Source organism: Hevea brasiliensis, chromosome 13, assembly GCF_030052815.1.
Source record: "Hevea brasiliensis isolate MT/VB/25A 57/8 chromosome 13, ASM3005281v1, whole genome shotgun sequence".
Taxonomy (NCBI): domain Eukaryota; kingdom Viridiplantae; phylum Streptophyta; class Magnoliopsida; order Malpighiales; family Euphorbiaceae; genus Hevea; species Hevea brasiliensis.
The window spans coordinates 89,674,373-89,686,439 of record NC_079505.1 but is presented as its reverse complement, the minus strand read 5'-3'; the positions used below and the strand labels follow the sequence as shown (position 1 = coordinate 89,686,439).

The 12,067-nt window shown below is 37.5% G+C and overlaps 3 protein-coding genes across 6 annotated transcripts; all 3 read left to right on the top strand.

The window, feature by feature from the left end:
- The first annotated feature begins 784 nt into the window (after window positions 1–784).
- On the top strand, window positions 785–4,698 carry LOC110648610 (multiple C2 domain and transmembrane region protein 5). 2 transcript variants are annotated; one of them, XM_058132837.1, is made up of 2 exons: window positions 785–1,067; window positions 1,637–4,698. In XM_058132837.1, exon 2 carries the CDS (start codon window positions 2,072–2,074, stop codon window positions 4,391–4,393), a length of 2,322 nt encoding a protein of 773 aa, XP_057988820.1. In that variant the 5' UTR covers window positions 785–1,067; window positions 1,637–2,071; the 3' UTR covers window positions 4,394–4,698. The 2 variants fall into 2 exon arrangements, with proteins under 2 accessions (XP_057988820.1, XP_021658592.2); XM_021802900.2 differs by having other exon boundaries at window positions 1,634–4,698.
- A 552-nt stretch (window positions 4,699–5,250) lies between these two features.
- On the top strand, window positions 5,251–8,288 carry LOC110648605 (ETHYLENE INSENSITIVE 3-like 3 protein). 3 transcript variants are annotated; one of them, XM_021802893.2, is made up of 3 exons: window positions 5,251–5,448; window positions 5,733–5,773; window positions 6,343–8,288. In XM_021802893.2, the coding sequence occupies exons 2-3, from the start codon at window positions 5,739–5,741 to the stop codon at window positions 8,048–8,050; spliced, it is 1,743 nt and encodes a 580-aa protein (XP_021658585.2). In that variant the 5' UTR covers window positions 5,251–5,448; window positions 5,733–5,738; the 3' UTR covers window positions 8,051–8,288. The 3 variants fall into 3 exon arrangements, with proteins under 3 accessions (XP_021658585.2, XP_057988822.1, XP_057988821.1); XM_058132839.1 differs by lacking the exon at window positions 5,251–5,448 and adding an exon at window positions 5,982–6,047 and having other exon boundaries at window positions 5,455–5,773; XM_058132838.1 differs by lacking the exons at window positions 5,251–5,448; window positions 5,733–5,773 and adding an exon at window positions 6,126–6,268.
- Window positions 8,289–10,324: 2,036 nt separating this feature from the next.
- On the top strand, window positions 10,325–11,977 carry LOC110648607 (uncharacterized). The gene is made up of 3 exons (XM_021802897.2): window positions 10,325–10,726; window positions 10,811–10,857; window positions 11,087–11,977. Exons 1-3 carry the CDS (start codon window positions 10,579–10,581, stop codon window positions 11,222–11,224), a joined length of 333 nt encoding a protein of 110 aa, XP_021658589.2. The 5' UTR covers window positions 10,325–10,578; the 3' UTR covers window positions 11,225–11,977.
- The last annotated feature ends 90 nt before the right edge of the window (window positions 11,978–12,067 follow it).

Genomic DNA, 12,067 nt, shown 5'->3' with positions numbered 1-12,067 from the left:
CTAATGTTTTAATTTAGGACAAGAAGACGAGCTATTGCTTCGGAAGAAGTTGCACGTGTTCCGGGAGAGCGTGGCTTCAGTTGAGAAGGGTGAAACGGTACAGGGTGAACATCGGAAAGTGGTTAAAAATCCTGCAACTTATCTTTCCAACACATGTTAAACAGCCAGCTGTTGCAATATTAAAGGCCAATTTATATGGGATGACTATAATACCCTTTCAAATCAAATAAGTTGCAGGCTATTTGTCGACGGTGTTCAGAGAATCGCTGGTAACTGTTACAGGATATCATTCTCTCTTTTGTCTTGTACGTGGTTGAAAGATTGTGATCTTCAATGCTTCGTAGCTCAGCTGGAGCGCACTAAATTAGGCCCCGATATAGTAGGGATAAATTGCTCATATCTCGACGATATTTTCACTCGAGAAATTGCATTGCTTTTGGTTTCTGACCCGATTTCGCCCACAAATTATTTTGAGCTTTGTGCAAATGGGCTGGGCCTGACAGCACTCTCGTAAAAAATATTATTTTTTGAGCTCTAAATATATAATAATATAATAATCTTTCCCAATTCCGATACATAATTGAGTTTTAAAGAAGGAAAACCATATAGGAAGCAGCAAATCTCATGAGTCGTCAGAAAACCAATAAATTAAAAAGAATTATTTCCCAGAGTTCAAGAAATTAAGACCCACACAACAACTACCCCTTATGCGCCCAAACCGACCATAGTCTTCGCACGTGTGCCTCAGTTCCTTTGTAATAAACTAATAATCTAACGATACTAGTAGAAAGAAGCAAGAAAAGATCAAAATATATACAGTAAATAAAGGCTAAAGAAAGTTGGTACTGATGAGTGTATAGGTTCTCCACTTCTCTGTTTCTTTATGGTGGGAGATTCAGTCTTTCTTTCTTATATATTACTTCACATTCTCATTTCTATATTACTTCACTCTTCAACCTCCATTACATTACCCACATTCTCCTTTACTAAAAAAATTAAAAATTCAAGGCCTTTTCATTGTTGCACCTTCAACAGCTTTTCTCTTCTCTTCAACATTAATGATCCAGGTACATTTTAAGTATCCTCTTTCTTCTATTATTTGTTGTTTGATGGTAGTTTTGGTAGTTGTTGAAACTTCAAATTGTGTTTGTTCACTCTTTCAAGTAAATGGAATGATTGCACTATGGTGTTTCTTGTGGCAAAAGTTTAGCTTACTTTAGCTGCTTACTTGAGTTACTTGTGTTTTATTTAATGGCCGTTTGTTTAATTTTTTATTTATTGAAGTAGATCTGTTGGTTCAGTGTTACAAACTACATATTCATTACCCTGATAAATGTATAATATCTTTTCCTTTTCTTGCTGTTTGGTGGCTGTGAAAATGCACGAAAGAAACGAAACCTTTTTTTTTCCGTTTTGGTTGTTTGCTTTACATTTTCAAGTATAAATTATTTGGGTCCATAGATTGAGCTTAAATATTAATGCCTGGCTTATTTGGTAGTTTCTTTTATTGTTCCACAACCTCAAGTGGTGTCGCAGTGTCATTTTCTTGAATTTTTCTTCATTTACTCAACACCTAAACATATACAATAAGCAGTAATGTTAACCCTGTGGTTTTCTTGCTTTGCTTTTGCAGTAGATACTAGTGCTTTCCGGTCAAGAGCTTTCGCTGAAGTGCCAAGAGTTGCTCTTTTGCTTTGTTCAAAAAGATGTTCTACTGAGGTTCTGTGGTCCTTTGTTTTCCATTTTAGTCCTTGCATGTGTTATCGTGATTTGAAGATCTAAAACTTCAACAATAGATAACTATGTTTTGCTTCCATATTTTGTTGCTTTGAGCTACTAGCAATCTTTCCGTTCTATATCCGCCATCAAGTTTGCTTACTCAAATTCATCCAGAGTGCCTGAAAATCACAATAACTGAAGTCTTTGAAGCCTTTCAATTCCTGAGATTGCATCCACATCTGCAAGCGGATACCCTGTTTCAAAATCTCAAGTTTCAAGTCTTTGCCTCTTTTAGCATAGCTTCTTGGTGGTCTCTGTGCATCTCCGGTTTCATTGATATAAACTAGGAAAAATGCAGAAGCCTCCACAAGCTGTTGACTTTGCTCTAAAGGAGACCTCGCCAAACATTGGTGCAGGAGCTGTTACGACTGATAAGCTTGCCTGCACCTATGATCTTGTTGAACAAATGCAATATCTATATGTTCATGTGGTGAAAGCCAAGGATTTGCCTGGTAAAGATGTTACCGGTAGTTGTGACCCTTATGTTGAGGTAAAGCTTGGAAACTATAAGGGAACGACTAAGCATTTTGAGAAGAAAACAAATCCTGAGTGGAGTCAGGTCTTTGCTTTCTCAAAAGAGAGAATTCAAGCTTCAATTTTGGAGGTTTCAGTGAAAGATAAGGATGTTGTTTTAGATGATTTGATAGGAAGAGTTCTGTTTGAGCTTAATGAAATCCCAAAACGTGTACCACCTGACAGCCCTTTGGCACCGCAATGGTATAGATTGGAAGATCGGAAGGGGGATAAAGTTAAGAATGGAGAGCTGATGCTGGCTGTTTGGATGGGAACTCAAGCTGATGAGGCATTCCCTGATGCTTGGCATTCAGATGCAGCAGCTGTTGGTCCTGATGGAATTGCAAACATCCGATCAAAGGTATATCTTTCACCTAAGCTTTGGTATGTTAGGGTCAACGTGATTGAAGCTCAGGATTTGGTGCCTGGTGACAAAAGTAGGTTCCCTGAAGCTTTTGTGAAGGTCACCCTGGGAAATCAAGCATTAAGAACTAGAATATCCCAAAGTAGGAGTATTCATCCAATGTGGAATGAAGACTTGATATTTGTAGCCGCTGAAACTTTTGAAGAGCCTTTGATTTTAACAGTGGAAGATAGGGTAGGACCAAACAAAGATGAAATTTTGGGCAAGTGTGTGATCCCTTTACAACTTGTGCAGAGGAGGCTAGACCATAAGCCAGTAAACACGAGGTGGTATAACCTTGAAAAGCATGTGGCTGCAGATGTGGAACAAAAGAAGGAGATTAAATTTGCCAGTAGGATCCACTTGAGGGCCTGTTTGGACGGTGGTTACCATGTTTTGGATGAATCAACGCACCATAGCAGTGACCTTAGGCCGACAGCAAAGCAGCTGTGGAGACCCATCATTGGGATTTTGGAGCTGGGTGTTCTAAGTGCTGTAGGGCTGATGCCTATGAAGACGAAGGATGGGCGAGGAACAACAGATGCTTATTGTGTGGCTAAATATGGGCAGAAATGGATCCGGACAAGGACTATTGTTGACAGCTTCACTCCAAAGTGGAATGAACAGTACACTTGGGAGGTTTTCGACCCCTGTACTGTCATTACTATAGGGGTATTTGACAATGGCCATGTACAAGGGGGAGGTGGAGGGGGAAAGGATTCAAGAATTGGGAAAGTGAGGATTCGGCTATCAACACTAGAAACTGATAGAGTTTACACACATTCATATCCTCTTATAGTATTGCAACAATCAGGAGTGAAGAAAACAGGTGAAGTTCAATTAGCTGTGCGGTTCACATGCTCATCTTTCATTAACATGTTGCATATGTATTCACATCCATTGTTGCCCAAAATGCATTACATCCATCCATTATCTGTGATTCAACTTGATAGCTTGAGGCACCAAGCAATGCAGATTGTCTCCATGCGGTTGAGCCGAGCTGAGCCACCCCTGAGGAAGGAGGTTGTGGAATATATGTTAGATGTGGATTCACATATGTGGAGCATGAGGAGGAGCAAAGCCAATTTTTTCAGAATTATGGGCGTTCTGAGTGGGTTGATTGCTGTTGGAAAATGGTTTGATCAAATCTGCAATTGGAAGAACCCACTTACTACCATTTTGATTCACATACTTTTCATAATTTTGGTACTTTATCCTGAGCTAATACTTCCCACAATTTTTCTCTACCTCTTCTTGATTGGTATTTGGAATTTTCGGTGGAGACCAAGACATCCTCCTCACATGGACACCAGGCTATCTCATGCTGATGCTGCCCATCCTGATGAACTTGATGAAGAATTTGACTCATTCCCAACTTCCAAGCCATCAGATATTGTTAGAATGCGATATGATCGTCTCAGAAGTATAGCAGGTAGGGTTCAGACAGTAGTTGGTGACTTGGCAACTCAAGGGGAAAGATTCCAATCTCTACTGAGCTGGAGAGATCCAAGAGCAACAACTCTATTCGTGATTTTCTGTCTGATAGCTGCAGTAGTTCTGTATGTTACTCCCTTCCAAGTAGTGGCTCTTCTCATTGGCATTTATGTGTTAAGACATCCCAGGTTTCGCCACAAGCTTCCTTCAGTTCCCTTGAATTTCTTCAGGAGATTGCCTGCAAGGTCTGATAGCATGATATAATTATCCTTCTTGGCTCCTTCAGTTCCCACCATTGTTGATGTTTAAGCAAGGAAGAAGCTATTTAGTCGCTATCATTGTGATATAATCTGTCATTTTTTCATAAATTCCACAATTTGTGTTGTAGTTTTGTTGATGTTTACTTAATTTCCATTAATTTTGCAAAATCAGTCATCTGGATATGTAGGTATTATCCTGATCCATCTGGTTCTAGTGCTACATTAATTTCACTCTTGCTCCTTTTGTGTCTGTCATGTGATGTAAAATATTTAATAAACACAGAATAATTAACAGGGTTTTATTTTTGATGTCTATGACTAATAAGATATGCAATTGCATCATACGATTACTTGGTTTAACAAGCATAAGCCACATGTTGATTCATAAACAATTAGGCATCCATTTGATGGTACATAAACTTAAAAGCTAGAAGGGGTGGTTCAGTGACAAAGTGTTTGATAAAAAGTTTGTTGCTCTTGCTTTTGAAACAATTCTAATATAACATTTTTCAAATTATAAATAATTTTTTTAATCACAAGTAAACATAATATGAAAGATGATAATCCTATATTAGTTTGTGTCGCGAGACAATAGAGTGCTTCCAATATTTCTTATATGTTCTGGTAATTACTGCTCTTATATAAATTTATCTAATTATTAATTTTCTAAATTTTTTATTCACCAATTGCTAGAAATATCAATCAATTTTGGCTTAATATGTATGCTAGATTTATAATGGATAGTTGAAATTTCCTTCGAAATTGCATATTCTAAGTTGGCGCTGATCCATCTGAGTTGCACCTGTTTGCACACTGATTGGGACTAATGAGGATTAAATATTCATTTGGTCATTTTGCTGGCAACCAATCAAACAATGAGCTGCTAATCTAAGTTACCCACCAAACCAATCCTTAATTTGATAAACTAGTTGTTACATGATATGTAGTCCAGGCTCCACTTTTGGTGTTGATTGGGTTAAAGTATCTTTTTTATGAGTGTCAAAACAAAAGGCCAATTACTTACCACTCCAAACTCTTTTTGGCCGGCCATCTTCCATCGTACCATTCTCTCTCTCTCTCTCTCTCTCTCTCTCTCTCTTCCTCGACTCTGATTAAATTATTGTGCATTGAAATTGGCAAAACTGTTTGTTTTTATCTGTCACAAAATTCATATTGGGTCCTTTTCTTTTTTTTTTTTTTTTTATCCTTTTTCTGGATTATCGTATCTCTCCTTGACGAGTATCGATACGTATTGTCATCTTCTATTATAACGCAGCAAAATTCATTTCCCAAGTTGTAGGGTTTCATTTTTTTTTTTCACGTTCAATTTCCATTTTGTGTAGAGTTTGATGGGTGAATTGGAAGAGATTGGAGCTGATATCAGGTACCACTTTCCATTTTTCTTAATCATTTCATTATTTGCCCAAAAAGTTCGATTTTGTTCCACCGATAGCAATTTCATTCACAGTTGGTTTATATCTTTGTAAATTCACAAAACTTGTATTTTTGGGTCATTCTTTTTAGAAGTTAGTTGTTTTGCGATACAAATTAGCAGTGGCTATTGTATATAATTTTTGTTTGCTTCGATATAGATTCTTTTGGAGGAAATTATTGGTATTATCTGATCTGGGATTGTGAGGAAGATGGATTTTGATTTAGTAAGTGATGGCTTTTATTCGTCAGAATTTGGTTATAATTATTTGGGTTGCTGACAAAATTTATTAAATGAACATTATTTTCAGTATCGGATTTCGTACCAGAGAATTCTAAATTCTCCATGCTTTGAACATAATATAACTAGATGGTTTTGGTGAGAATATTAGACGAATGCAAGTCCTCCCCATCCCCTTATCCTGTAGAGACCGATTATATTTTCTGGGTAAGAAGATGGTGGACAATTGTATCTTTATTCTTAGAGCCCCGTCTGATGTTTGCTCATTCATTGGCTGACAGTTCGGATATTGAAGTTGACGACATAAGGTGTGACAACATTCCAGAGAAAGATGTTAGTGATGAAGAAATTGAAACGGAAGAGTTGGAGAGGCGAATGTGGAAGGATCGGATCAAGCTCAAAAGGATTAAGGAAAGACATAAATTTGAAGCCCAACAAGCTGCAGAGGAGCAGAAGCTCAAGCACAACTCTGATCAGGCACAAAGAAAGAAAATGTCAAGAGCCCAAGATGGAATTCTCAAGTATATGTTGAAACTAATGGAAGTTTGCAAAGCACGTGGATTTGTGTATGGGATCATTCCTGAGAAGGGTAAGCCAGTAAGTGGTTCCTCTGATAATATAAGAGCTTGGTGGAAAGAAAAGGTAAAGTTTGATAAGAATGGGCCAGCAGCCATAGCAAAGTATGAAGCTGAGTGTTTGGCCCTGGGCGAGGCAAACAAAAATCGAAATAAAAAATCCCAAAGCATTCTTCAAGACCTGCAAGATGCAACTTTGGGATCTCTCTTGTCTTCTTTAATGCAGCACTGTGATCCCCCTCAAAGGAAGTATCCTTTGGAGAAAAGAGTTCCGCCACCTTGGTGGCCAACTGGAAATGAAGAATGGTGGTTAAAGTTAGGGCTACCCCAATGTCAGAGTCCTCCTTATAAGAAACCCCATGATTTAAAAAAGATGTGGAAAGTTGGGGTATTAACAGCTGTAATAAAGCACATGTCACCTGATATTGCAAAAATCCGGAGGCATGTCCGCTCGTCAAAATGCTTACAGGACAAGATGACTGCAAAGGAGAGTGCTATTTGGTTGAGTGTCTTGAGTCGAGAAGAATCCCTCATTCAACAGCCTAGCAGTGATAATGGCACTTCTGGCATAACTGAAATGCCTAAAGGCGGGTGTCGTGGAAGGAAGCGACATGACATTAGTAGTGACAGTGATTATGATGTTGATGCTGCTGCTGATGTTGCTGGTTGTGTTTCATCAAAAGATAACAGGAGCACTACAGCAATGGTAGCGGAGCCATTAAGCATTGTTCGAAATGACAATCCCCATGCTATCCAAGATAAAGAGCAAGGGGAAAGGCAACTGTCTAAAAAGCCTCGTGGAGAATCTAGCAATGCTGATCAACAATCTGGACCACTTCTTAATAAGCATTCATTTGCTGAGGAGTGTGTGCCTGATATGAATACTGCTGATTTATCAGCAATGGAATATCAGATGACTGGCAGTGAACAGGAAAGTGATACTACTACTAGTTTGAGGCCTTTGCAGAAACGTTTTGAAAGTGGACCCAATCTACCCCCATCTGAATTTATCTACTTTTCTGCCATTCCCGCTGCCAATGTTGATTCTATGGGGGGCATGCATGTGGATGGAAGCTCCATGCTTCTACGTGTCTTAAAAAATTCAGAGTCGCATCATGGTGCTGCTTATGATATCTATAATCCAACGGTTGACTATGGGCCTGCGCATGATGCACAGCAGTCTCAAATGACATTGGATGTAACTCATATCAGACCACAGGATGATGGAGGCAATGTACCAGCACTACATACGGATGGTGATGAGATCATCAGAGGAGATTTTCATAGACCTTTTGGGTCTCCACCTCCGCTACATAGCTTGTCATCAGAATATGGACCCCTCCCCAGTCCATATCATTTTGAAATTGAAGAATTCTTACTTGATGATGAGTTGATCAAATGCTTTGGTGCATAGTTTTCACAATAGACATTTCAGATTATATATTGTGAGTGATACTTTACTTTAATCTGTGATCCAAATTTAATGTCCATTGATAACTTTTGGTCTTCTAAGTCTTGTCATCATCTTTTTTTTCTTTTTTTTCGTTAAATAGTTGGCCAGAGGTTTCCTTGGAGGCCAATTGAGGAATTTATGTAAATGAAATGATGTGTCGGAGGGATAAATGATAAAATTATGATATATTTCTTGTTAACTTTGGACAAGATGAGCCTTGTAGCTGATATCCTGACGGTATCTTGCCTTTTTGTGCCAATAAACATTTAATTTCTGTCATGCATGTTCCTCCATTTAACTGTTTGCATAAGTTGTTGTATAAGCAAAATTTTTAACCTGGTTTTTATTCATAAGGCTGAACCATGCTTGCTGTAGTGATACTGAATAGTTTGTCAGCATAGGTTGATGCTTTTCTTTTGCTGATATTGAGCAAATATATAATTATTGGAAATTCTGAAGATTACAAATTAGTGGTATCTTTGAGAAGAGGGGTGCTCATGGTTTAGTTACCCAGACTGTGAGCAAGCTTTCAAACTGATGATATTGGTTTTTTTTGGCAGATTGATAATGCCTTTTTGAACTGTCAATGTTGGAAAAGTGAATCTTTGGCTAACTGAATTTGCTAGCTTATTTAACTTTGACTAACCAAAACGTCCCATGCATCATCTTTCCATTGATCACGATTCCTCAATATCTCAATTTACGACGCCAAACACATTTTAAGAGAAGGGAGTGCAGGAAAAATCTTGTTTGCATCAGCTATGTGAGGGGAAAGAGAAGGGAAAAACTGTTATTTTGAATTTTTAGTATCTTCAAATTTGAGGGCCAGGCCCAGGCCCAGGCTCCTGAGAACCTAGGACACATGGCACAAACGTGCACAGAGATTGATTGGTTAACCAATGGAATGTTAGACTAAAACTGAATCAACCAATTCAGTTAACCTATTTTTCGGTTTGGATACAAATTTTTGGTACAAAGGATTAAATGCGACCATTCAAGAAGACGACTACTATCTGGGAAGTCAAGTTTTTGGGCAGATGGATATGACTATCCAGTTCTTGGGTCAATAGGCAACTTGGAGTTCGACCGTTTGGGAATCATGCAGAAGTTGGTGGATTCAAATGATTGTTGATAGGCTTGAGAAGGAAAGGGCTGCTAGCCTTGTAAACAAGGGTTAGACTGTTAAGAGTGTTAAGACACTGTCACTTGTAAATGAAAGCCTTCCGAGTAGGACGACACGAGGAATTGATATTAAGCTTGATGATCTCTAATAGTGTCTTCTAGTAGCAGTATGGTTAATATGAGACTCATGCGGGATAACTTTTCTACCAAATTAGGTGTGTGATTTCTTCTAATCATCTGGCCATACATTATTCTTTCCTACTTTTGCATGCAGATTATGATCTGGCACCTCTTTAGGTTTTTACTTGGTCCGCTCTGCACTTTAACTTGTGATTGAAAGTGTTTGCGGGATTCAGTATCAACACTGCAGGTTTTAGGAGATGCGGATGTTATAAAAGAGGATCTGAACTACTGAATTCTCATGTAAAACCAGTCTACTGTTGGTGGACAAAATTGTTTAGCTGTTTGGATCCTTTTAAATGATTGTTTGTGTTTTGTAGTACCCAAATCTTTGCTGGAATGGTTGAATAGCCAACGCTGGGTCTAAGGCTTGTGGCTTATATTTGATCCGTGTCCATTGAATTTCCTTAGAATGATTGCCAACTAGATACTGACACAGACCATGATTACCTGCTTCAACAATCATTGTGTTGATTAACTCACCTTATTCACAGTAATATCAGCTCTTTTACTGTTAGGAAAAAAAATAAAAGTTATTCTAAAACTTTCCTTATTAATTAAAGTGATCGCTTTGACGGACACAAAATGGGGTTACAGTTTTTATATTTATTATGGAATTCGTATAAAATTAATATATGTTATTTTAATTATATGCATATTAATTCATCCGATAATCAAATATTGATGAGGGTCAGTTAAAAAAAAAAAAATTGCTGAGGGGATTATGTGGGTAGTCTGGGCCCTTGTCAGAATAAATCATCTGAGGCCCAGCCAGTCCTACGCCGCCAATGTCCGTACGAGGATGTCTGTCGCCACATGTGCCAACTGTAAACCTTGAAATGGTCCTTATTCTCCTTACGTACAGACAACGATATCCTTGCTCATCCCTACAAATTTCAGTGGTTCCAGTGGTAACTAAACAAAACTTTCTGACATTAAAGGTCAGATATGTCTTTTAGGCAAGAAACCCAAAAATATGAAACCCTTAATTTACCTTTTTGTTTACTATTACAGAGCTGATTTCGTCTTGCCCAACCCAAAAATATGAAACCCTTAATTTACCTTTGTGTTTACTATTACAGGGTCGATTTCGATCTTTCGAAAGAAAGCGAAATCGGCTACGCGTCAGCAGCATCAGTATCGTCAGAGTCACTGTGCTTATCGAAAGTGCGTTCAAAAAGGGTTTTATGAATCTATATTTTGCCTCTTCTCTCTGTTTTTTAAAACGCTCTCTTTTCATAAAAATGGCGTTTGGAAAGCCTCTATCAACATTTTCGATCTCCATGGTCATTTTGGTGTTGGTTTTTACATCATTTGTCCATTCTTCTCGTACCCGTAAGCTTCAATTCTCTCCCTCTTTATCTCTCTCTTTCTCTCGTTTGAAGTTTTGCTTAACTCGTCTTACCATGGCGTGCTCAGGTTTTCAGGGTGGTGTAGCAGACGATTATACAGCTACTGCTGCACAGGTATTAAAGAAAAGACTATAACTTTTGAAACTCGCGTCATAAATAAAAATGAACGCCAGAGAAAAGTAAACGATACACGTTTTGCGTCTTTTTCTTTTAAAGGTTCATTCTTGAAATGGAGACACTTTTCTCTTTCCTTTGATCTCTCTGATCAACGTTTTTTTTTTCTTTCTTTGGAAGCTTATTATTCCTTTAATGGGTTTCATTGGTTGTTTTTCTTTCAATATAGGATCTTGAAAGCCATCTAGTTAAGAGTTTGGGAAAGAGAGCTTCAACTATTGTTGCAGAGGACTCGGCGAGGGAAGTGCCAACCGGACCAAACCCTCTTCACCACAATAACAACCCAGCAAGAACAAGAGCTCTGTAAAACCTCTTTTGATGGATCTTCGCACCTATTAATATAGTAGCTATCGACACTCATTGTGTGTATATAGTTAGCTAGTTCATGGCATTTAGGATAGCTTTCTTTTCGATGTTTTTTTATGGATATATACCAGAAAGGGCTAGCTGGGCATTGATTGATTTCATTTTTTTTGTTAAAATCAGTTTACCATGTATTTGGATAATTGTGAGTTCTTGCTGAGCCTACAGCAGAAAGGAAGAAAATTTTTTTCATCAAATTTCCCCTTCTGTCATTATTAATTGTTGCATTAGTCCAAGTTATAACCAAAGTGCGCCCATAAGGAGTGTCCGAGCTGTGCATAAAAGAACAAAGGCCTCCATTACTGTTGAAGGGATTTTTCAATAGTCATTGTCCAAACTGTCAATACGTAACGATTAGTTGTTTCCTAAATATCTCTTTCATATAATTAGTTTCTAACATCGCCGTGTTATAAGGTAGGGCTGACTGATAACCCACAAAATGCCTTCTTTTTGTGTTGGTTGTATTACAGTTAGTCCTTATCTTGTACCTGCTTTGCCCATTCCTTCAATTCATGTCTCGTTCCTTTCATCAAATTTTCTTTTTTCTTTGAACATAAATTCGATGATTAAAAGTATTAAATTTTATAATTAAAAGGATTAAGAAAAATTAATAAATTTTAATTTAATAATATTATTATCTATTTAGAGTAATAAAATATTAATAAATTTTAATTTAATAATACTACGAGAATAATATATCAATGAAATTTAATATAATAATGTTGTAATTGATTTTTAATTTTAATTAAATTTTTAAATTTTAAAAATAAATTATCAAAAGTATCAT

Coding starts and splice junctions, on each gene's coding strand:
- LOC110648610 (XM_058132837.1), top strand. CDS start 2,072: ATGCAGAAGCCTCCACAAGCTGTTGACTTTGCTCTAAAGGAGACCTCG.
- LOC110648607 (XM_021802897.2), top strand. CDS start 10,579: ATGAATCTATATTTTGCCTCTTCTCTCTGTTTTTTAAAACGCTCTCTT. Junction 10,727..10,810: donor TGTCCATTCTTCTCGTACCC/GTAAGCTTCAAT, acceptor TGGCGTGCTCAG/GTTTTCAGGGTGGTGTAGCA. Junction 10,858..11,086: donor ATACAGCTACTGCTGCACAG/GTATTAAAGAAA, acceptor CTTTCAATATAG/GATCTTGAAAGCCATCTAGT.
- LOC110648605 (XM_021802893.2), top strand. CDS start 5,739: ATGGGTGAATTGGAAGAGATTGGAGCTGATATCAG. Junction 5,774..6,342: donor GAGATTGGAGCTGATATCAG/GTACCACTTTCC, acceptor ATTGGCTGACAG/TTCGGATATTGAAGTTGACG.